The 21,821-nt window shown below is 38.4% G+C and overlaps 1 protein-coding gene across 3 annotated transcripts in view; it reads left to right on the top strand.

Moving 5' to 3' along the window:
* Positions 1 to 21,821, top strand: part of PIAS1 (protein inhibitor of activated STAT 1) — a 64,856-nt gene that overhangs the window by 33,897 nt on the left and 9,138 nt on the right. For all 3 annotated transcript variants that reach the window (XM_074880934.1, XM_074880937.1, XM_074880935.1), the window contains exons 3-9: positions 7,882 to 7,966; positions 8,607 to 8,654; positions 10,152 to 10,242; positions 10,904 to 11,038; positions 14,152 to 14,257; positions 15,754 to 15,827; positions 21,138 to 21,298. In XM_074880934.1, the coding sequence (XP_074737035.1) occupies positions 7,882 to 7,966; positions 8,607 to 8,654; positions 10,152 to 10,242; positions 10,904 to 11,038; positions 14,152 to 14,257; positions 15,754 to 15,827; positions 21,138 to 21,298 (700 nt within the window). The remainder of the gene's footprint in view (positions 1 to 7,881; positions 7,967 to 8,606; positions 8,655 to 10,151; positions 10,243 to 10,903; positions 11,039 to 14,151; positions 14,258 to 15,753; positions 15,828 to 21,137; positions 21,299 to 21,821) is intronic.

Here is a 21,821-nt window from a genome sequence, read left to right as displayed (position 1 = left end):
TGGGCCCAGGAGGGGCAGCAGTGAGAGGAGAACTGGGGTAGGTGGGTATTAACTCCAGAGTTCTGGTACTGAAGGTCGGTGTGAAATTGCCCCTTAATACTTCCTGTAGGTCTTCAGGAATCCTCATTGCTCAGAAATGCTCTAATACATGACTGATGAAAAAAAAAATCAAACATAAATATCTGTCCAATTGCACAGAGTTTCCAGCTGATCTGTTCTGTTTATACACCATATCGTAGAGAGTTATAAAATACGTAATATTTATGAATTAATTGTAGCCCTTGGAGCATTTCCAGGCTATTTTCATACATATATTTAGGCACTATTTCAAATAAGCTCCTTCGCATCTCTTTACTCCCTGCCTTTCCCACCCCCGGTGCAGCTCTGCCTATTCCTTCTGAGTATTAACTGTTAAAAGCTTAAGTTGAACAGAATCTAAAAATGATTGTAAGTGATAAATGCAGCAGACTGACCAGAACCTGAGTCCAGTTTTTCATCTGTTTTAACCTGAGGAACATGGCATTGTCACTTCACAGTAATGCAGTGTACTTGTGAGCACAGTGCAGTTGTAACCTGTGGAAGTAGGTTAAGAGCTAGTCACTGCTATCAAGGAAAGAATGATTTGTTTACTAAAATGCTTCCCTTCAAGTAGTTATGAAGTGCTTTGAAATGTTAAGGTTGCACAACATCCATTGTGATAAGTGATTGAAATGATGTGAAATGGCCACGATGTCACAGCGAGCAAGTGACAAAACAGAAACAGGAATCTGGGACTTGTCTCGGTGCTGGCCGTGAGCTCGGTGTGGCCACGCTCCTGAAGCCCAGGGCTTGCGTAGGCCACGCCGTGCTGCTGCACAGCCCTCTGCCCTGCTCTTAGGTGTCTGCCATGCGACAGCCGGTCAGGGCGGACGGTCCCGCTTTGGCTTGGTCTGATGTGGCTCGAGTGATTCGCAAGAGGCTTTTTCTGCCTTCCAGGGGAGAGGGTGGCTCTCCGAGGAGGGGTCTAGCAGGGACCGACCTGATATTGCACACTAGGAATGCGTTTCATGGGTAGCAGGAAATTAAGGGTATGGTGGTAGTCATTTAAAAGGTACTGCTGCTCGATTCCAGAAGCCGGCAGGAGCTTGGTGCTAAGAGGCTGTGGTTAATAGAGAGGAAGCGTTTATGTACTTGCACTTGTGTTACCCAGGAACTTCATCAATTGTGGTGGTTTTAAAAGGGCTAGTGATGTGTCCGAGATGTCGTAGATCCCCCATTAAGGTGTATCCTTTCATCGTTTCTCCCCCCTGTAGCTGCTTGGTTTCTCTTACGTACAGATATTGCAATGTACTGTACACAGGCGTTTGATCTCGCCTCCAAAAGCAGTTGTATAAACGAACCCCGTTCAGAATTGATACAAGTGATTTTGGACAAACTACATTGTGAGGAGCTGTGTGTATGTAGTATTGAGTAATGGATTTCCTGGCTTCTGCTGCTGTTGAACATAATTCAAAGCCTGACTGAATTTTACCTTTTTTAAAAGGTAAACATTTTCTGTGCCTTAATCTAAATGCAGTAATTTTGGTCTAGCTTGGAGGCAGTGTATTAAATTTTCAGCAGTGATATTTGAAAGAGAAGTGAACACAAATTGATACAATGCCTTCTGTTGTTTAAAAGAAAAAGCAAGATGCCGGTGCTGCAACAAAATGAGGTATCTTACCTATCTGGGGAAGATAAGCACGAGTTATTTATGTGTTGGGTTGACAATTCCTACAATGTTTAGGTTTTTCTGGCTGATATTTCCACAAATGTAACTGATCAAAATTATGTATTGTATTAGGTTAGTGAATAACCAGTTAGATAGCTCTTGTTTATCTTACAGCATGTAGCAAAAATTTGCTATAGTCCTGATACTCTTACTTAACATAACTATTTTTGCCTTTGGAAATAAACATGCTATTATTGGAAATCGTTGGTAATAGGCCAACTGAATGATAGCTTTTCTCATGGCCTGAACTTAGGTAATTACTGCAGTGTAAAGTGCAAGTTTAATTTTAGTCCAAGTATCTTTCTGTATTAGAAGGTATTATATTCCCTTCATTTATTAAATAATCTGCACTTGGTGATGATAGATGGAAAAGATTAACCGTAGTATATTGTCAGTACAATGGTCAGCTGCAGTTGCATTAGGAAGCATCACCCCCTCAGCGATGTGATAACATACGATTCATTAAAGATTTTAAGGTATCTGTTCTTGAATGGAAATTTAGAGACTGGCTTTTTCTCAAGACAGCAAGAGGTATTTTACTGCAGAAAGATTGTGTGGCTATTTTTAGCCATGGGTACTGGTGAGGTGGAACAGAATATTTTTAGAGCTGTAGAAAATGCAGCCACTCAAGCTGGGTTCTTTTTTTCACTCTAGCGCTTTAGGGTTTTTCCAAAATAAAGAACAAAATTGGTAGGAAATGGTTTTTATGTATCATTATTATTACTTATATAAGTAATATATTCATTGCCTATATATACACACATATGTGTATATATATATTCATGTAGAATTTTAAGTGTTTTGGTCCTGTGAATGATACTGTCATGTATTAAAACATTTTTTGCTCAAATTTTGAAAACTCATTACCATGCAAAATGTTTAACAAAATATACAACTAGCAAGGCGTAACTGGGTCACTCTCACTTAATATATACCAATCCCATATGCTGTTTGGATCATTACTTGAATGAGGTAAGCATGAAATAATTGAGGAAACTGTGGTGATAATGAATTGGTAAAAAGAATAGCTTTGGAGAAGAAACTCTGCCCTGTAATGTTTTTGCAATGTTTTAGGCATTTTAGAGTGTTTTGTACTAATGCTGGGGACCTGCAGAGGCAACAAACCTGAGCTGGTGCTGGTTCTTAATAAGTGTATGTACATGTTTACAAAAACCCGTGGATTCTGTTCATTGCCTTTCCTGGAATTAAGCTGGATGAATGAAGAAGTAGTAAATATTCCCCTTGGCCCGCCCCCCTTCCACACCCCCTCAGAAATGGTGAGATTCCGGTAAGATGAGAAGTGAATTTTATATGGCTTGTCTGAAACTGTTCTTGTTGACACCCATTTAGTTACATAAGTCTTCATGAAAAGCTTTTTATTATACTTTCAAAACCTGCCCTTTCAGATTTATGAATTATTTGGGAAATTTTTTAGCAGCAAGGTAAAGTGATGCTTGTGATTCGTGGTGGTTTTTTAAAATTACTGTGTCTTTGTTCTTTATATGCAAATTAAAAAAAAAAGTCCGTTAGACATTGTGCATTGTACCTCCTTTCTGAGATTGCAAAGGAGATGTCGCCTATAAACAACTCTTTGACTAATCCTCCAAGCTCTGTACCATTCAGAGGGTGCTAAAGGAAGGGTTATAAAATTTAATAACTCGTAGTTATGGGAAAAAACCCACCACGCAAGCCCCAAAAAACAGTTTCTGGCAACTTTCTTAAGAATGTTCATATTAACTCTGTTGTCCTGGCTAGATTCCAGCTTTATTAGATTATAAATTCTATTTTAATCCACTCAGTTTTCAGTTGGAGATCTATTTTTGCCTTTCTTTTGTTAAATAATAATAGTTGTTTGCAGGGCATGGTTGAATGTTTCTAGCCATCAAAATTATTTTCTTGTATAAAACTATATATTTGCATATTTCTGGTTTTAATCATACTGCAGAACTTTAAAAGTAAATGATGTGCTTGATTTGCCAGGATCTGTTTGGTGTTCTTAAACACAGCAGATACACCAGATGAATTAATAGAAATCTGTTAGCTTTTCTACACTCTTAAATTCCCAGATTTTGAGTGTTTCTTCCTTGAAAAAGCTGAACTGCTTAGAAATAGAGGAGTTCACATAGTCATAGATAAGCTTGGAAGCTTCGTATTTAATTGTATAAAGCTGCTAAATTAGCTCTGTTTAATGTGTTTTGTTGAAATTTTCATGCATCATTTGTAGGGTAAGTAGATCTAGAAAGAATACATACGAGTATAAAAAGATTGTGTGAAAACATATGGGAGAAGATTAGAGAAAACCACAAAGAAAAAAACACTTCTCATCTCCCTTCCAAGGGATGCTTTGGGTTTGTTTGCTGCATTTCCCCTTGCTCCAAGGGGAGTCCCAGATGTGCAAAGTCCTCCTCCCTAACCTGCCCCCTCTGTGTACCCCGCCCCCCCCAGACAAACCCCCTCATACCCCTGGTTTGCGATAGCACGGGGGGCAGCAGAATAAACAGGCAGTTGGTTTTCACATGTGGTAAGCAGAGTCCTTGTGAAGCTGTTGACTTTTCCTTGCCATATTTAACTGACCTCTGCTTGAATTAACTTGCTGTGATTTTGCAGCTGGGGGGTATATTTTACCCTCCGTTCCTTTCCGCAGCCTGGCTGCCAACGCCGATCTGGTGCGGGGAGCCGGGTTCCCGGCAGCGCTGGCGGGTGGGAGGCTGTCCCGCTGTGTTGGTGTTGGAGTGGCAACTGCAGGATCTTAACTCAATGCTAGAAAATGGCAGTAATGCTTTTCACCACCACAGCCCTTGTAAAACTTAACTGCGCTTTCAAATGCGATAGCTTAGGATTTTCACTGTTGTTCCAGGCCTCTTTTACAAGTTTTTTTTGTGTCTGCATTCAACTGATTCTGTTTGTTCTTTGCATAGTTTGTTCTTGCCATTTCTTAATATTGTGCTGAATGTAAAGAATAAAATTATGTCTTTATAATTGGCTGCAGTGTGCCTGTTTCTAAAGGTTAGACTTACATATGGTAGCACACACTGAATTAGGCAATTGGTGATTAAATTTGCGCTTTTTCCTGTTGGTAGTTACACGTCCAAGGGGCAGAGTTGTATCCTAATACTAGTTGAAGAGCCTGACTGTAACTCTTTTAGTTTAGAGTAATGTAGCTTCTTGTCTGTCTTCCTCTGTCTGTACTGCTCAATCTGTCAAGAGTTTTGAAATCTTTTGATTGGCTTTTGGATCATCTTTGCCTAATTAACAAGTTGTTCCATCCTTCTTTGCGATTTGGCCATGCTCCCGTGGTAATCACAATGATTGCTTGTACACAAAAGCCATGTATTGAAAACACGGCATGTGGATATTAATGCTGTTTTACAGCTAAGAAAACATCAAGCAGCCTGTGACAAGGTACATCTCTGATCACTGCGGATCATTGATCTATCAGCTCGCAGACTTTTGCTTACAGTGATTAAGATGAGTTAATATAAAGTTAATAGCCAACAGAAGAAGAAATGTTGGAGTCCTTTTGTTCTTTATCTAAACTGACAGTGTTAAAACCAACCAACCACCCAGCCTCCCCCAACCCCAGAGCCTTCCTCCTTGCCTTTTTCATTTTAGGTGGCTTCTAGTTAAGAGTAAATTCATTAACTGCAATGTGCACAATGCAGTTATTGGTAATACTTTTGTGGTGTTTTAATGGTTATGAGCTTGAAGTGGCTATTTCGGTTGCAAAAATTTGTGATTCAAGCAGAGGTTATTTACTGTCTTATAAATGTGCTAGAACTAGCTGATGAAGAAAACTGGAATTATGAAAGCTCCCATATCAGCACTGAAGAATGTCCTTTTTAATTTTTTGCCATTTTAATGTATAATGCTTTAATTTGGCCAATGCAAGAGAACGATGAAACTGAATATAGAAGTTAGAAACCCACTTTTCAAGGTCACATATCACTGTTGAGTAAAAGTAAGTCTTGTGTTAAGACCAGCCAGTAACGAACAGAGGAAAAGGGTTGAATTTTGGAAGCTTTGCTGTTTTGCTAACAGTTATTTTGCACCTCCCTTATTTCTAACGCTTGCAAAAATCCGTATTACCTACTTGATTCTTTAAATTGGAGATGCTGCAACACCAAAACAAGCAAAAAGATGAGCCGTTGAAAGGGAAAAAGATTGTTTGGGAAATTTGGGTTTAGGCTTTTGGTAACTGCTATTTAACTTCTTTGGATAATTTAAGTTTTAAATGAAGGCAGCATTAGTTAGATGTTCAACAGTCTTGTCCTTTAATTAAAGGTGTTGGAGTTCACAACAAAAGTTTGCAAAGAGCTTCCAGAACTTTTCTAATAAAGCCAAAGCTGGCAATTTTTAGGGTAAAGCAAATAATACATGGGAGGAAAACAAACCCAGCAGATTAAGGCCACATTTAACCATGTAAAAATATGAAGTAATAACTTGAGTTCATTCAGTTCTCTGGTCTGCAGTGCATTAACTTTGCTAATTCATCTTTTCTTGATTACAGTATGTAATTCTGATCTTTCCATTTGTATTTCTACACCTATTTTTAGTTATATTGAAGACCAAATATTGTAACAGATTTTCATTGTTAATTGTATACATTGTGTTTATATTTCCTGCAAATTCTTACATTGTGATACCATGAATGGCTGTCATCTGAAGCCCTGCATGTTTCTCATTTGAGGAAATGTAATTGAAAATGTATTAAAATAGATGCTGGATACTGTAGGCATGAGCATCTAACTAAAGATTAACTTGAGGCTGCATGCTGCACCCTAGCCCAGATGGTGCTTTTGGACATTACAGTAGAACTTATTATTGAAAGAAAGGGAAATATATGCATATAAAAATATAAAAAGTTATAATGCTTTCATAAAGATTTACTACTGCTGGTATTTTCACAAAAGTTGCTGTTTGGTATATATTACCTATTCTTACCCATCTAGCTGTAGAGCAACTGATAATCAACTGCATGTGGTTTTTGCATATAATGTGATAAAATGTACAGATCTTGTAGCATTGTCATGCAAGAAAGATATAAATGTAGTTTTGTGGGATTGCTGCTGTTAATATTTATACTAAGTCAATGTCTATTCTATTGTTGGTTCCAACCTACCACATGCTGTTTTTAACAAAATATCTGAAGTATCACCCTGAAGTATTCACTCATCTGTCACTCAAGGATGAGTCAGGAAGTGTATTATAGTAAAACAAAAAATGATAAATTTATGGAGTGTTTAATACACAATATAGTTATTCATAATCTTATAAAATTATTAAGAATAATGAAATTGAATGGCAAGCTTCTTTCAACTTTCACTTCAGTGCATGTGTTGATGAGCATGTTGAGTTCTCTGGGGAGATGCTTTTTTTTTTTTTTTTAATTTCTTTTTTTAAAAAGCCATTTTTGTTGCCATCGTGTATGGTTCTGTACTGCAATGGTGCTTGTAGCTCTGGTGAAGGGATGTGTTTTAGATATAATAAGCACTATTTTGGAGACATTTAACATTACTTTGATTTTCAGCAGGTGCATTAATTCTGTAGTGTTTGTTTTGTTATGGAGCACTATGGCACAGAGTTGAAGGACTTCAAAACCAGATTTCATACTTGCATATCTCATGAGTTGTTTGCATATTATATATTTGGTGCATTTAACTCCATAAAATATCTTACTGAAACATGAGAAGTTGCATGTGTTGTACTTCTCTGTCACTCTGTATACTTCTGTAGGTTAATCCATGATCTTATGCATTAAAGGAAATAAAAAAGTGATTGATGAGAATTCCTAAGAATTTTTTTTACTTGGTATCAAAGAACATTTAGCATTAAATTACCATGACTAACATAAAGTCTTAAGCTGATTTGTCTCCGCTTTGCTGTTACCTGTATCACTAATGTATACTTCATATGCATATAAGGTTTGTTTATTATATTTTTATTTACAGGAGGGTTTAAATGACAGCTTTCTTGCTGGCTCTAAAATTGTTTACAGAAACAGATGTATGTTGTACTATGGGGATCGCTATAAAAATGTGTGCGTATATATATGTAGACACTTTAATGAAAGGAGATAATTCTGTTAATTATTCTCTCTGCTGTTTTTAAAGTGATGATCTCTTGTTTTCTTCTAGCATCAGATAATAGTCAGCGATTTCGAGAAACCTGCTTTGCATTTGCACTGACGCCACAACAAGTGCAGCAAATCAGCAGTTCAATGTGAGTGCATTTGATCCATAATACAGTATTTAAGTAAAAATAAATAAAAGAAGGAACTAGCTTACCATCTCTTTCATTTTGAAATGTGATCTTAAAGAGCACAGGGGTGTATGTAGTGCCTCAGAGAATACTCTTCTGGGGGATCCTTTTCTCCTTTGTAAGCTGATGGAGAAGAAAAAGGTGAGGAAGAGAGAATTAAATACCACCAGTGTCCAGTGAGTATTTGGCAGGTTTCTCTTCTACTAAGCGCTGTACAAATACATAACTCTCCTCCTTGCAGCCCTTCCTTGCCACCAGATCCTTTGTCAAGTTCTGTGTTTATTCACTATAAAGATGGTATTTCATAGTAACCCATCAGAATTTTCTTTAAGTATAGCAGAAAAAGGAAATGGTAGAGGTCAGATGAGAATGTAATTGATTTATTTACCTTTAAAAATAAAAAGTCTACCTTTTAGTGTGTCTTAAGAGTAGTGGTTTGACTGACCAGAAGGAGAAAAGTATGGTATACACTATATATACTGGAAAGAGTGGTTTACATATATTGAACTTACTCTGAACTTACTCAGAGCAAACTCTGAGAAAATACTGATGAACCTGTTGTATAAACAACATGTTTTAACCTGTGTTCTCTTGTTTCTAGGGATATTTCTGGGACCAAATGTGACTTCACAGTACAGGTCCAGCTAAGGTATGTATTTGTATCACCTGTTCTTGATGCTGTTGTTTTAAAAATATATCAGATATACGCTACCCAGATGGAGTCTCCTTTATGGAGAAGATTCTCATCCAGTTGTTTTCTTGAGAAAAGCTTGCTGTTGGCTGATTTGAAAAGCGCAGGCTTAACTACTTGTCCGTGTTACATGCAGCTTCCCTGAAGTTGCTGGTGGCCTGATCTCTGGTGTGTTGGAATACTGCATGTACTTAGCTGCTATAGCTGATTTTCTTCAGTTAGTTATTTTAGATTGTTTGTCTGCTCCTTTCTTTAACTCCACATCTGTCAGATTCCAGGTGCCTGGACCTTCAAAATCTACGTGCAGGGAGGGTTGTTTTTTCTAGCAGAGATGTCAAACACAGTATTTCCTGGGCATGGCAACCCAAGGTCAACTTTTCTTTAGACAATGGGAGGCAAGACTTTGAGAGTCACCAGCTTGGGTCTTAACATGATGTGGTTTTTTTAGAGGTTTTGACAAATGTATTGTAAGTTGATTAAATCCTATGTATGCTTGTAATTCTGCGGAGGGCTGTGAGCAGAGCTGACTTCAGAGCTTGCTCCTGTCAGAAATGGCTGTCTTGCCTTTCACCCACCTGGTCATGTCTGCGTGGTGAGCTGTTCACTCGCCAGACAGAAAGCGATTGCTTTTGGGTCTTGCTTGTTAGGATACCTTCTGCTGACCAGCAAGTCAGGTTGGCTTGGTGGGAGCTCAGTCGGACTAAGGGACGAGGAGGGCACGAGGGAAAATGGGGACAGAAGGTAGCTCCCACTTTTTGAAAGCAGCAGCCTGTTAGACTCAGCTGTGTTGAATAGCTACACCCTGATGTGATGGTACACTTGTGTGGATGGGGCAAGTCCCCTGGAAGAAATCCCCTGGAGTTGGGAGGCTCTTTTTGGTCCTTTGCCTATTGTCTGTGATCTTGGCCTACACACATTTTGTAGGACAAGGAAGGGTGTGTCTTATTTTAGTTCCAGCAGCAAATAAGCCTGTCTGAACTTAAGTAAATAAACAAAACTGTCTGGACTTAAGTAAGAGGCTTGACAGAGGCATGAGGGATAGTGTTTGATGCTGTGGCTAAACAGCTGTCTGGTTTACTGAAGTTAGAGAATGGACAGTTGAAGAATATTTTGTTCTTTGTGAAACCCTGGTCTTGTATCAGGAGGTCAGGCTGGAGAAATGGTAGGAAAGAAATTTGGATGATCTGTCTTTTGTAACAGGAACCTGCATATCTGAATGAGTCAGAGTCAGTCTGAGGAATTCAAGAAATCTGAGGACGAACGTACAGCCATCTTGATCCAAACCTGTGATTTTGGGGGGTTTTCCTTCTTAATGATCTGTACAGCTAATTTGAGGAATGAGTTTAGCAGATTTGTCATGCTTTTATAACTTGGTAGAAGAAAAATTCCTTCTAGGAGGAGATGATCTTTCACTTCTAAAGTGATTTAAAGATGATGGAAGCTCTTTGCTTTTAGGTTTTGTTTATCAGAAACTAGTTGTCCACAAGAAGATCACTTCCCACCCAATCTGTGTGTGAAAGTAAATGGGAAACCATGCAGCCTTCCAGTAAGTAAAATGTTATTTTGATATACCTATTTGGACAGCACTGTTAGGAACTGTCTGTCAGAAATTAGCCTGAGAATTTATACCAACCTTTGTTTTCACATTTTGGACCATTTGAATGAAGATGGGTAGATGAATGGAAAAGATAGTTAAGTAAATTGTTTCTCAGGAGACCAACCAGTAGATCTGGAAGATTAATTTTCAAAAAATATGGTAGTAAATTTTAATGTTTGACAAACTGTCTGAAATTGGACTCTGCTTTGGAGATCGTCTGTGCAGGGAATAAACCATCACTGACCAACAGGACTAAGGAGAAAAACACCAATTTACAGTCCAGGGGCAGCGCACGGGGTTAGACTGGGCACTGTTAGCCAGGCACGCTGAACAGCAGTACTGAGAAAGGAGGGGTGGCAAAGGTGCCTGTTAATATTCCATGGGAAGGGTTAGGATTTGGGAAGTGTGAGGCTCTGCGTAAGGAGAAAGGGCTTGTAAAACACCTGATACTTCATTGTCTGATACATATATCTATCTCTTTAAATTGAAGAGGGACCCTGGTTCAGGTGAGAGACAGCTTCTATTGGGGCAGTGTTGTGGAAAGAGGAGAAGAAGGCAAAAGCAGTATTTACTTTTTTTTTGCTGAGGGGAAAAATACTTTGATTTCTAGGGCTATCTTCCACCAACCAAAAATGGTGTTGAACCAAAGCGACCTAGCCGACCAATCAACATTACCTCACTCGTCAGATTATCTACGACGGTACCAAACACAATCGTTGTTTCATGGACTGCAGAAATTGGAAGAGTAAGTAACTTTGGTACATAATGCTGTTTAAAGCTTACTAGTTTCTGCTTTGGCATCTGTTTGAAAGATTTGAAAGACAAGGAAGTTTAATTGTGCAGAAAATACTTCATGGTGTAGCAGTAGACTGTTCCTTCTTTTGATTGTATTACTTTATGCTAGGCAGATACGACATGCTCCCTTAGATCAGTAGCCCTCAAATTTTTTTGTGTGATCTCTCCCTCTTCACCTCCCCCCACCTATCTTTGTGACTCATTGAGGTTCCAGATACTAAGATCAAGACATCCTATAAAGCTTCTGTTTGTTTAACTTCAGACTTCAAGATCGTCCTGATTTTAGGGACAAACCTTATCTTGGCTTCAACTTGTAACTGGCATGTGATATTCAGTACAGAGTGGTCTTTTATAACTGTGTAAATGTGGACACAAAGGATAGCAACTCAGCAGGGCCTGGGAGATTTAATTTGCCCTTTTTACATTTCTGTTCTCACAGCTGCTGTCCTTATACTTAATATTTTAAAAGTCACATTATTATAACTTTTTTGTGTCTGTGGGAAGAATGTTACAATTGGTATTATAAAATTGCTGATGTTCCATTGGACTAATTAAATCTGGAAAATGCTGCACAAAGTTACTTCAATAAATTAGTCTGTGAATTAGTCCGCTGCTTTCACTGATGGCGAAAAACCTGCTAGATACGCATTACAGAGACAACATGGACTTGAAAAACGGTGGCTTTGCCATTGCAACTATCCTGTTTTTAGAAGTCCCGAGAACTGTCCTGAGATGAAACCTTGTCCAAGAATTTGTCAGTTCGCAAAGCCCAGGATTCCTGAACCAGCGTGGAAAAATGCTTACAGCCCAATCATGCACAATAGCCAGTTATAAAACATCATGATGCTATTTCGTGATGGATTTCTTGTGGAGCGTAAAACAGTCTCCATTCAGATTATAGAATAAACGATGGTTGAATGATTTTTTTTTTTTTTTTTTAAACCATCGTTTATCTGATGAGAACTGCAGGTATCAGAAATAAGCATTTAAAAATGAACCTATTTTGGTTTACATTGCCTGCATGAGAGTTGATGAATCCTGGTTATTACTCTGAATACAGTGCTGCACTTTTGCTTAAGAATACCAGTGAGGATTTAGGGAAAAGAAATGTCACAAGTCTGCATGGACTCTAAGCTAGTCTCTTGTGAACTAGCTAGTTTCTCGGGTTTCATGGATACTTCAGTTATAAAAAACATATTGGCTAACTTCTAGCTTACAATACAAAACTGAAGAGAGTGGCAAATCTTAGTGTATTTCATGAGAATTAGATACCAGTCAGAACTTCCCCACTCATGAGGTGCAGTGCTTCCTAAAGTGATTGTTTAAGACCTTGACCATTAAATGTGAGGAATTATTTTATATTTGGATGTGTCTGTATAGTACAAAATTTGAATTCCCTCCTCCCCTTCCCTTAAGAGTCAGTTGCATGTCTCAACTGGTGTACTCTACCTTTCCCGAAGTCATAATTGTGATTTTTACACAATCTGTTTCAAGAGCCTTCTGTACAAGATGCCTTGGGCAAGTTCCTAGCTTTGTAGATTCAAGCTGTCGGTAAATAATTTCACAATGTTAATTAGCATTTTTCTAACTTCTATACTAATTGAGGCATTAAACAAACAAGTTAAAGCAGTAGTGGTTTTTAACGATGTGAGAAGCATTTATTGTAAGAATAAAATATTTCAAATGTGGTGTTTCTGATGCTATTTCAGTTTGTGTAATTTTATGGTAAGATATATTACTGAAATCCCATCTTCAAATTCTGGTGGCATCCTAAATAAAGGATTGTGGATGTCACAATTGTATGGATTTTTTTGTTAGTGGAAACGTACATGGCAGTTGCTGGGAGAAGCCTTTCATTTTCAATTTAAAGTATATGAGTGCAGCTACAGGTTTAGCGAATGGTGTTTATATCAAAAAATAATTGATGAACACTAATGCAAGAACATGGATTTTGCCCTTTCCATTTTGGGGATGGGGAGGAGAGAGGAGTGTTGCTGATGAATGCATAGTACAGTATCACATTTTTAGAAAGACAGTTATTGCCTGCTGTTGTTAGTAGCTCTACAAGAAGAATGAGAGCTTCAGAAATCTCAGACTGCGGTTTGAAATCAGTTAGTGATGCCAGGAAGAGCACTTTGCCACTCTTGCTCATCCCTGAGGGAAGGCTTACCCTGCTTACGGGGGAGCTGGCAGAGTTGATGTTCGGTCCACATCTGACCTGCTTGTATGCCAGATTATTTTCTGTAGTGGCAGAAGTGAGCATCCATGGCTTATTGCTGACACTGATAAGGAACATTTGCATGGTCTGTTCTGTTGGGGCTGATGGGGGGATGTGACCTAACCTCTTCCAGAGTGGAAGGGCAGACAGTTAGCAGTGGTGACTTCTTGCCTGCTCTGGCTAGATTCACTAGAGTACATCTTGGCCCCACTGAACTCTTAAACTCTTTAACTGCCTTGCTTCTGGTAAGCTTTGGCAGTGAAGTTAGCATTTCGTAGATGGTAAGTGCAAGAAGGTCAGAAAAAGGAAGTTGAACAGTGCTTCCAGACTGAATAGGGAATACTGCAGATGGTGCATCTTTTTATGTATTGCCTTTGAAGAGGCATCACTGTTGATTTTCCTATTTTGAAAATGAAATAAGCATGTATTTTTAAAAAAAAAGTTTTGATCATATTTGACCTGACAACTTCCTTTAAATGTATTGACACAACTGCAGAACCTAACATTATTGATGTAAATGGGCTGTAGATTGCATGTCCCGAGTTAGATGAAAAACTTCCAGAAGTGTCCGAAATGCTGGTTTTATAGCTTGGTTTGCAGCTAAATCTAATCTCAGTGAAGCGTGAAGTCACTTTTGTTGTATCTCTAAAACTCCAGCCCTGTGAACTTTCTGAAGCACGATGGGTTTTCTCTAGTCTGAAAACTTTGCCATCTAAAGTCTTATTAACTGCTTCAGCAAGACAGTGCCCTCTAATCACATAACAAATTGCATAAGCATTGTATAAAATACAAGCTGTCTTTTGATTAAAACAGTTTTTACTTTGATCTTTTGTTCTGTTTTCTAGAACTATTCCATGGCAGTCTATCTTGTAAAGCAGCTGTCCTCTACGGTGTTACTGCAGAGGTTGCGAGCAAAAGGAATACGGAACCCTGATCATTCTAGAGCACTAAGTATGTCTGATATACTACTTGTTTAAAAAGGAAAAATAGCTTTTGTAAAAGGAGATTTGAAATAGGACTGTGCTAACTGAGGTTTGGACTTCCTACAATTCTCTGGGTTTTGAGAATCTGATAGTGGTGTTCTTTGTATTCAGTTCCAATTCAAAGACTCAGAGGCCTTTGTTTGTACTAGGAGCCAGTCCAGGAACCCTGTTGACACTGTGAAGGGAAAAATGCAAGAGAATCTCTTTCAGTTCAGCCATACTGGCTTTGTTTCTTCAGAACAGAACAACTGTATTTATATAGTTAACTGGTAATTCAGTACCTCAAGCAAGCTGAACTAACTGCCTGATACTGAACCTTGATGCTGACACGCTGGAGGAAAGTCTCCATCAACGCAGTTTTTGTTCCTTTGACACAGTATCGTGGAGTGAGCTCCTGGAGAGAGAGTGTCTAGCACAGTACTCCTCCCATCCCCCTTCCAAATGTAGTGTGAGGTTTGCCGCTTTTATTGTTTTCTCTGACAAGTACATGTTGGCATAAGTTTGTACAATAAAAATTTGTACAAGCAAAAACTGCTGCATGTTTCCTTTTCAGGGAGAGGGCAAAAATACCAACACCCGACAGCTGTTGGTCATGCTCTTTAATGCTCAGATAATGTGTGTTGTACATAGCACAGGACCTTCTCCAGAAGGGACGAAATTAGTCCACCAGTAAATGCTACAAAGCCAGTGGCATATAGTGCTGGGCATTCGCTTGTGCTAACGCTGTGTGATGATTTAAATGCACAAAAATCTAGAGAGTTTCCAGGTGGCTACTGCTCTGTGTACACAAGGTGAGAATGAGGGTGTGGGTCAGGTTCATGGAGCAGGAAGAACGTGGAACTGACTTGTTCACTTAACCAATGGCTGTTTATAAAACAGTCTTTAAAAAGTAGAGGATGGGTAGAGATGAAAGACTTCTGCAGTGCTCATACCGCAGTTATTTACAACTCAGATTTTGTCAGGGTACTTCTGATTCCGTATTTCTCAATTTGCTATTCAATTTTAAATCACAGGATTGCTTGATAAGTATTTCAGAGGTTTACAGTGGTGCTTGTCCATGTGAGAGTTACTAACACTTTTTTTTAAATGGGCTTGAAGTTAACAGTCAAGTCAATGTGGCTCATCTTGTTGGTACATTTTAAATAACTGTCAAGTACAAAGTTGCATGTATATGAAAAGAGATACCTCTGTATAAATGCATTTTCTAGAGATCTTGGTTTAAGATGAGCTTTTCCTGCTTTTGGCTTTCTTAAATCTCGTTGTTTATGATCTTTCTAGAGAGTAAAGACTGCTTATGTTACGTTTACTGTGTGAGTCTGAAACAGTAGTCACTGCTGCTTGCTTCCAGTAGATATGGCAAACTGAAAGTTTAGCACACAGTTTCAGACTTGTTTTATTTCTCTGTCCTGCAATTTATGTTTTAAACCAACTGTAAATGAAACCTTTTCTTCTTTCAAATAACAGTTAAAGAGAAACTGACTGCTGATCCAGACAGTGAAATAGCAACGACAAGCTTAAGAGTTTCTCTTCTTTGTCCAGTAAGTTGGGTTTTTTTATTCCCTCAAAACTGATTCTGATCAAAATGTGGCTCTTCTGGGACATGCATTTGGTAGAGGTTAGCTTGTGTTTACCTGTGTGTTAACTCTGTGGGGGCAGGATCCAGTGCTGAAGTTATCTGTCACTGTGCTTAAGCATGTCATACACCCCTGAGAAAATGGGTATTCTGTTAACTTGAAAATGCTATTCAAAATTAAATGTAAGCATACATTTAACTCTGTCACTAGATCATCTGAGTGTGCAGTTTGGGTCCTTGGTTGTGATAAAACCACTCTCAGTGGTAAGGTAGGTGAATCTGACTATTAAAAGCAGCTCTTCAGCCAGTGTCTGCAGTCAAAGAATTGAGCGTCTTTTAACTGAAGTCGATTATATGCATGTGTACACTTTGAGTATTTAATAATCTTAGATTAAAAACAAAGCAGCGCCCTAGAGGTGGTTCAAACAAAATTTGTTCCAAATGTGAAGTGGGAGAATACAGTTCCAAAGAACGTGGAAGAGGCAGAGATGTACTGTATCTTGACCTAATTGTTTTTTAAACAAGTAGATGCAGAGATAAGCAGTAGTTTATACCTCGCTTTATGTTGTCATTGGTAAACTGCACAACATTAATATTATGTGCACTTTTTTAATCTTTGGGACTTAGTGCTCTTGTTTCAAGTACCATGCACCTTCAGAATAGCTGCTCTCTGTATTAATTGACACAGTATCTTTACTGCAGTATAGCATTTCAACCTCTTCTCAAGATTAAGGATACATCTGTTTCCTGGTTTGGCTCAATCTGTTCAAGCTTGACACAAAATTTTCAGTTTTGATATCTGAAGGAGAAAACTGACTTTATTCTTGCAAAATTGAAACTTATTTCTCAAGTTATTAAGTACATTCTTAAACTCTACCATTGTAAAGATAAACTTTCAGATATATAAGCTTTGCTTCGTAAAAAGCACAGTTGACATTGTGGTTACTTTTACAATAGCCTAATACATATATAAAATCTTTAAACGTGGTATTTTCATGGTCTTCAATCTTAAGACTTTCTCCATATCAACATTGATGCTAATTAAACAATAACACATTTATAAGGAAGATAAAACTCAGCTGTAAGAAAGATACAGGGATTGTATTTACAAAATAAAATCCCGATCTGTAAACTTACAACCTCATATCCTGTAATTTTACAGACCTATGAATTTATGTGTCACATGGAAACTGCTGCAGATTTGGAACACTGAAGTATTTTGGGTCCACACCTGGCAGCTTATTTTGCTGAGCTGTTACAGTTGAATTTTTGTTGTGCTGTTAGTACTGTGTTGTTCTAGAAAGCACAACAATAGTCCTGTTGGGTTTTTTGTCATTCTTTAGGCACAGTATTCTTACCACTTAAAATTAGTTTCCAATACAGACAAAAATAGTAATCAGTTAGTAGGAACTAAATGGCTGTAAGAGTTTAGAAGTGCCTATGTATTAATTCACTAAATTAATCTTCATGCATCTTCTGGAATTACAGATCTTTACTTCAGTTATACTTGATTTGTCAAAACTGCCACTTCAGGGAGTTATGTTGCTCTTCTGTTTATCCTGATTGCTTCCATTGCTGATGAAAGTTCTTCTGCAGTGCTTTTAGATGTATTTTTTGATCACTGTGATTCAGACGAGTTGGTATTAGAGCAGGAATATCCTCTACAATAATTCTTTTAGGATGGCAAGTTTGCTAAAGATGTCAAATTCTGTTTTACTTTCTCAGAGTTCTGCCAGGGGTAAAAACAAAACAGCAGTCGGACATTAGGATGTAGCTCTTCAGAAGTCCTACCTTTGTCAGTATTTCCTCTTTAAAATTTACTGCTTTCTGATAGACATACAAAACAAAATCTATAGCAGATTAATTTGAGCATATTTGTCTCTGTGTCATTTTAATAATGTCTACAAAACGTGCACACTTGACTTTTTTTCCAGTATGTTCCTCATTCAGTGCTGTCTGATTTCACTGTAGCTCTTGGAATAATCCATCATTGCAAAGCTTGTTGGGACAGAGACTGCACCTTTCAACCTGTCCTATGAATAGAAAGGGTATTAGCACGATTCAGCCTGTGCAATTTTATTATAGCCTCCATATTTTTACTTGCTAATTGGTAGGCATTTGGCTCAGGGAGAATTTTTTCGTAAATATTTTGTGCTTACTTTCTAATGCTTGAATGGACAGTGTATGCTTTGAAAGTACACACTGAAAATGCTGTTTTGGTCTCCAACAGCAGAAGCAAAAATTAAAGAATGGTGCATTTTCAGCTCTGTTAATGTGAGGATGCTGTTCTCCCATCTCATTTGCTATGGGTGTAATTAATTCTCATGTGTGTATACTTCAATAAAATAAATGGTATTGCATCTCTGGATGGGGATGACAGGTTAGACTTTATAACCTTTATTTTGCCCTCAAAAAAGTGCAGAGTGAAGCAGCTTCCTCTGAATTTGTTTTGGATTGCTGCTGAGCTTTTTTTAGCACAGAGGCCTGCTCTCCCTCTGAGACCGTGGAGTATGGAGAAAAAGCTGTCCTTAACTATTGGCTGAATCTATCCAAGATACAGCAGGCAAATGGGCTGGACTGAGTCTGTATTTCAAAAAGACACTTGAATTCATGTTCTTTTTTTCCCTTGAAATAAAAATAAATAAATCCACAGGCTTTGCAGCCGGACCAAATACTTAACTGAACAAAAATTCCAGATCTAGCATTTTACTGTAGGTTGTGCAGCTTTGTTTACAAATCCTTAACTCCTGTTTTGGGTGCTTTTTTTTTTTTTAGCATGAAAAGATAGCAGTGTTTTGTATGGTTATAAAAGAAATTAATGCAGTGTTTCTTTGGCTGCGTACAGGCAGGAATCAAAACAGTACCAGTGTTGGGAAACGCAGTTTTTCAAAAGTTGGGATGCCTCCCTTCTTTTATCACCTTTTCTTTTGTCGGTTCTGACACAGCTTGGCCAGTATGGCAGAGCTGATCCAGAAGGTTCAATGCCAAAAACGGGAAAGGAGACATCAACTTGTTAATGCTGAGTACGCTGATTCTAGCTGCACGTGTGTGGCTTTGATTAGATCTGACTGCTGCTTAGAAATTAGAGCCACAGTTTTTATACCAAAAGCCTGTGAAAATGTTTCTGGTTTGAATCTACTTTTTTAGTCAGGAGACAGGTATTTATGTTCTTCCTGCAGCATGTATCTTCAACCTTTCTTATTTTTATTTTGCATCACATAGAAGCATCCAGGTTTTATCTCTGGTAGCCTTACTCTTGATCCTTGCTGAGCTAGGAGACTTACTGTGCCCAAAAGACAAATGAGCCATTGACCTGCCATCTGGGAGATAAGAATTCATAACAGACATGGATCAGGGGGCCTTGCTTTGTTGGGGGTTGATTATGTGATAAAAATAATGTGCTTGGTCATGGATTTTGGGGGAGGGGATACCAAACACATGGCACATACAGCACCTCCTGCTGTCTGAGCTCTCCAGCACCATCACTGCAGGCTCCCAGGGGAGTTCGCTGCTCCCCTCCCATCTGCTGGTGAGGTTTGTGACAGTGACTGAGAGCCAGAGGGAAGAAAAATAAGCAAAATCCTGCAGTCTAGCTGAATTTACTGGGAATGGGGTGGAGGGATTTCTGCTTACGGGGGATGAAAAAAAAAAAAAAAAAAAAAAGCATCATGGAGGAAGTAGTGGACTGTGAGTAGAGCCTTTGTTCTTGATATTGTTTTTAGTTTTCTGATATTCTGAGATTGAGTGCCATCCTGTGGCACCCATCTTGTATTGCTCAGAATCAGTATGCATGACCACGGTGCTTGCTTAAGCCATTCTAAAAACAGTTCCTCCTACTATCCACTGCTAGAGTTGGCTGAAGGTTTTCAAATGAAGTCATTGTGCATATTTTAGTCAAATATGTATCACTTCAAAATACTCATTATAAATAGTTCTTAATAAATAATTGTTTTGTTGCTTTTTAATGTGGGAAAAGTCTTGTTTAGACATTCCTACTTTTTACCTTTAGTGTGGTCAGTTAATGCCTTTCCTAAACTGCAGCATAAGCCCTTTGCCAGAACACAACTGCTTGGTGTTTTTTGAGGAGCAGAAACTTTTTTATTTCAGATTAGTATGGAACACCTTTCACTGTCTAATCAATTTAGCATTCAAGGTAATCATATGTTAATGTTTTATGGTCTTGGTTAACGTTGATTTATCCAATCCAAACTAAGATATTCCTGTTGCACAGTTCAGCCTAAACGCTCACTGTGTTCAGCGCTCCTATGTTATCTGCTTAGTTTAAGTACCCAACTGTGCTTTTTGTATTAAACTTGTGGAAGCTTTGTGCTGGCCTGTAAAACCTCACTCTCCTGGCTTTTCTACAGACTTGAAGGAAAGGACAGTCCCCATCTGAAAGTGTACTTTAGAACTCATTTTCTCCTGTCTCATCTTCTGTTAACATCTGCAGGCCCTTTGTAGTGTTGCAAAGGTATGGTGGTATTATAGGGGATAGTCAGCTATTTGTATTTTACACAAGAAAAAGGGAGTGAAATTTCAGGTTAGCTCACAACTGTATACATAGCAGGGGTGTTAATCGCAGTAGGAGGAGTATAAAATAGTTTCTTAATACTTAACAGGTGTGACTTACTTTGTCAGTAGTCACTTTCTGACAGTTCTTTGGAGAAAGTGGTGAAAATGATGGAGTTAGAGAAACACATCAGGAAATGATCCATAATCCTGGAAATGCATTTTGTATATGCTTGCTTCTTGTAAAGTTAAACTAGTGCCCTGATGACTGAGAGGTGGGCAGCAGCTGGAATGCACACTTTAACTGGGAGTGCGTAGGAGAGGACTGACCCATGTTATAGAATCACAGAATCATCATCTAGGTTGGAAAAGACGTTGAAGATCATCTAGTCCAACCATGTTCATCAGCTTTTAAAATCCTGATGAAGAACAATTCTTTTTTGCGGTTCATCCAGGACATTGGTATGTTACAGGTGCTCAGTGGACTCTGTGTTTTGATACAGGAATATGGAAGGATGTAGTCTTCAGTTTCCTTGATCAAATGTAGTTCAAAATGTGATTTTTAGTAACTTTTATGTGATAATCAAACCTACAAGAAGGAGGGAACAGTGTATGTGGCATGTATTTTCATCAAAACTTGGACTTGTGAGAGTTCCTTCTGGAGTAAAACTCAACCTGTCTCTGTCTCTTTTCAGACGGAAAAGCTCTGTTTGTTGATTTAATACTAAGATGATGTAATCTTGTTTTTTTTTTTTTCCTCCTAAAGCTTGGTAAAATGCGGCTAACTATACCATGCAGGGCCTTGACCTGTTCACACCTGCAGTGTTTTGACGCCACTTTGTATATTCAAATGAATGAAAAGAAACCAACCTGGGTTTGTCCTGTCTGTGACAAGAAGGCTCCCTATGAACATCTCATTATTGATGGGTAAGTAAAACTGGAATCAAAACGAAGGATGTACCTTACGCTTTCTGCTTACTGTTCTTGTGCTGCACAGCATGCAGTGCTCTGAAATCTTGGTGATCTGGCCATGACCTGGTTTAAGTTACCACATCCTTTCATTTCCCTGCTGTTGGTCAAGAATTGCTAACCAGATACCTCTTCGTTCAGTATTCTGGAAGAACTGTGGTCATCAAACTGTTAAAGTTAATAATAATGAAAGGTATTCCTTCCAATCCTAGGTCAATTTTTGAGCTATCCTTCCTAAAACAGTTGCAGTTTTGTTTGGTGGGTTTTTTTTTTTCCAGTATTCCAGAGTGCTGGATCCTTAGGTGAAAACAGCGCATGTTGTCTTTTCTTTCAACTGCGCAAATCTGGCATCGTTGATAGCAGACATTCATGTTTGATCAAATAAATACTGCCACTCCCCACATGCATGTACAGTTCCATGTACAATTGCCCACTTGGGGAGTTGCTATATATAGAAAGTGACATAGAGATTGATTCCCTG

Source organism: Strix uralensis, chromosome 11 (assembly GCF_047716275.1).
Source record: "Strix uralensis isolate ZFMK-TIS-50842 chromosome 11, bStrUra1, whole genome shotgun sequence".
Classification (NCBI taxonomy): domain Eukaryota; kingdom Metazoa; phylum Chordata; class Aves; order Strigiformes; family Strigidae; genus Strix; species Strix uralensis.
Note: the sequence above shows the minus strand (reverse complement) of the source record. Positions and strands in the feature narration are given on the sequence as shown.